Below are 1,350 nucleotides of genomic sequence, written 5' to 3'. Positions count from 1 at the left end.
TTTTGACCAACTATTTTCTTTCTTCCAAGCAGTCGTTCAAAACTAGTCTAACTTTTCTAAGCATTAGTGGACTCGTAACTTTTTATAGGTCAAACGGGGGATGGATCATAAATGGATTGCACAGTTTGATCAATTTATTCATTCTGAACTCCTTGCCGCTATTGAGAATCATCCCCAATTTGCTTCATCCAGCACATCATGGAACCAAAGATAAATTGTTAAGTTCTACTGTGGTACATCCTAATAATATTCTTTAGCGTTAGATGTAAGAAGCAGTTACTGCTATAAACTACAATGGCAAAGAGCTTGTACTGCTCTGAGCACGTGCCCAGTTTGTCCATCGCACGTGCCAATCACGCCATCAACTAGCTATTGTAGAAACTAGAGGAGGTGCAAACTAACAGGGAGAAGCTTTTTTCCTTAAACAAACTATACAAAGTGGACACGACACAATTGAGATCCCCATTTTCCTTACAACGAAGGAGACCCTGTTCAGCAAGTGCGAGTGCACTTTTCTGCGTTGAATTATCACGTAGTACTCCACATGACACTGATGAAACAAAAACTACACAGAATATCCAACATCCTAGTCGCCGTGCTATAAAGAAAGCTACACAGTCTCGCAGTTACCAGGGAGTTTGACCGTCAGACTCTTGGGTCGCGGATCTGACACCTTCAACACTTCAAACTTGAGCGTCTTCTCATTGGCAGCATCAATGGAGATTGACGAGCCTTCACTAATTTGTCCATTGACCAGCATCTCGGAGAGATCAGTCATCACATTCTTCAGCAACCACCTCTTTACAGGCCTTGCGCCATACATCTGCGGGTGCGGGACAAATTAAGCATTGATGGTTACCAAAACATAAACATTGTTACCTTAAACATGAGCCTAATAATGCCTCAGGTTTGAAAGGAAGCTGCACTTACTGGGTTGTATGATTCCGACAAAACCACGTCCAGAGCGGCATCGCTCGCAGATAGAGAGATGCCCTTGCTAGCTACGCTGGCGACAATGCTCTCCATCTGAATTTTCACAATCTCCTTCAGTTTGTCGAGCGAAAGTGGCTCAAATATAACAATCTCACTCATTCTGTTGCGAAGCTCAGGTTTGAAGTGTTTCTGGACCTGCAAGAACAAATGTACACACCATTCAGCATGCATCTACTGGAGACTTCACAACAACAGTCTCCTGTATACACAAACCTGATGCATCACAAGGTCGCGTGCAGCTTCCATTGTGATTTTTCCAGCCATTCCTGCTGTTAGGTGCTCCGCTCCTAGATTTGAGGTCATAATGATGATGGTGTTCTTGAAATCTACGGTCCGGCCTTTCCCATCTGTCAACAC

General features: G+C 43.6%; 2 protein-coding genes across 2 annotated transcripts in view; both read right to left on the bottom strand.

Moving 5' to 3' along the window:
- Positions 1-457: 457 nt before the first annotated feature.
- LOC119336288 (chaperone protein ClpB1-like) lies at positions 458-1,318 on the bottom strand. Its single transcript, XM_037608282.1, has 3 exons — positions 1,207-1,318; positions 931-1,128; positions 458-823 (listed from the first exon to the last, which is right to left on the bottom strand). Exons 1-3 carry the CDS (start codon positions 1,294-1,296, stop codon positions 611-613), a joined length of 501 nt encoding a protein of 166 aa, XP_037464179.1. The 5' UTR covers positions 1,297-1,318; the 3' UTR covers positions 458-610.
- Position 1,319: 1 nt separating this feature from the next.
- LOC119339262 (probable chaperone protein ClpB 2) overlaps positions 1,320-1,350 on the bottom strand; it is a 1,684-nt gene continuing 1,653 nt past the window's right edge. The window contains exon 3 of the mRNA XM_037611385.1: positions 1,320-1,340. Within this exon, the coding sequence (XP_037467282.1) occupies positions 1,320-1,340 (21 nt within the window). The remainder of the gene's footprint in view (positions 1,341-1,350) is intronic.

Source organism: Triticum dicoccoides, chromosome 7B, assembly GCF_002162155.2.
Source record: "Triticum dicoccoides isolate Atlit2015 ecotype Zavitan chromosome 7B, WEW_v2.0, whole genome shotgun sequence".
NCBI lineage: Eukaryota > Viridiplantae > Streptophyta > Magnoliopsida > Poales > Poaceae > Triticum > Triticum dicoccoides.
Note: the sequence above shows the minus strand (reverse complement) of the source record. Positions and strands in the feature narration are given on the sequence as shown.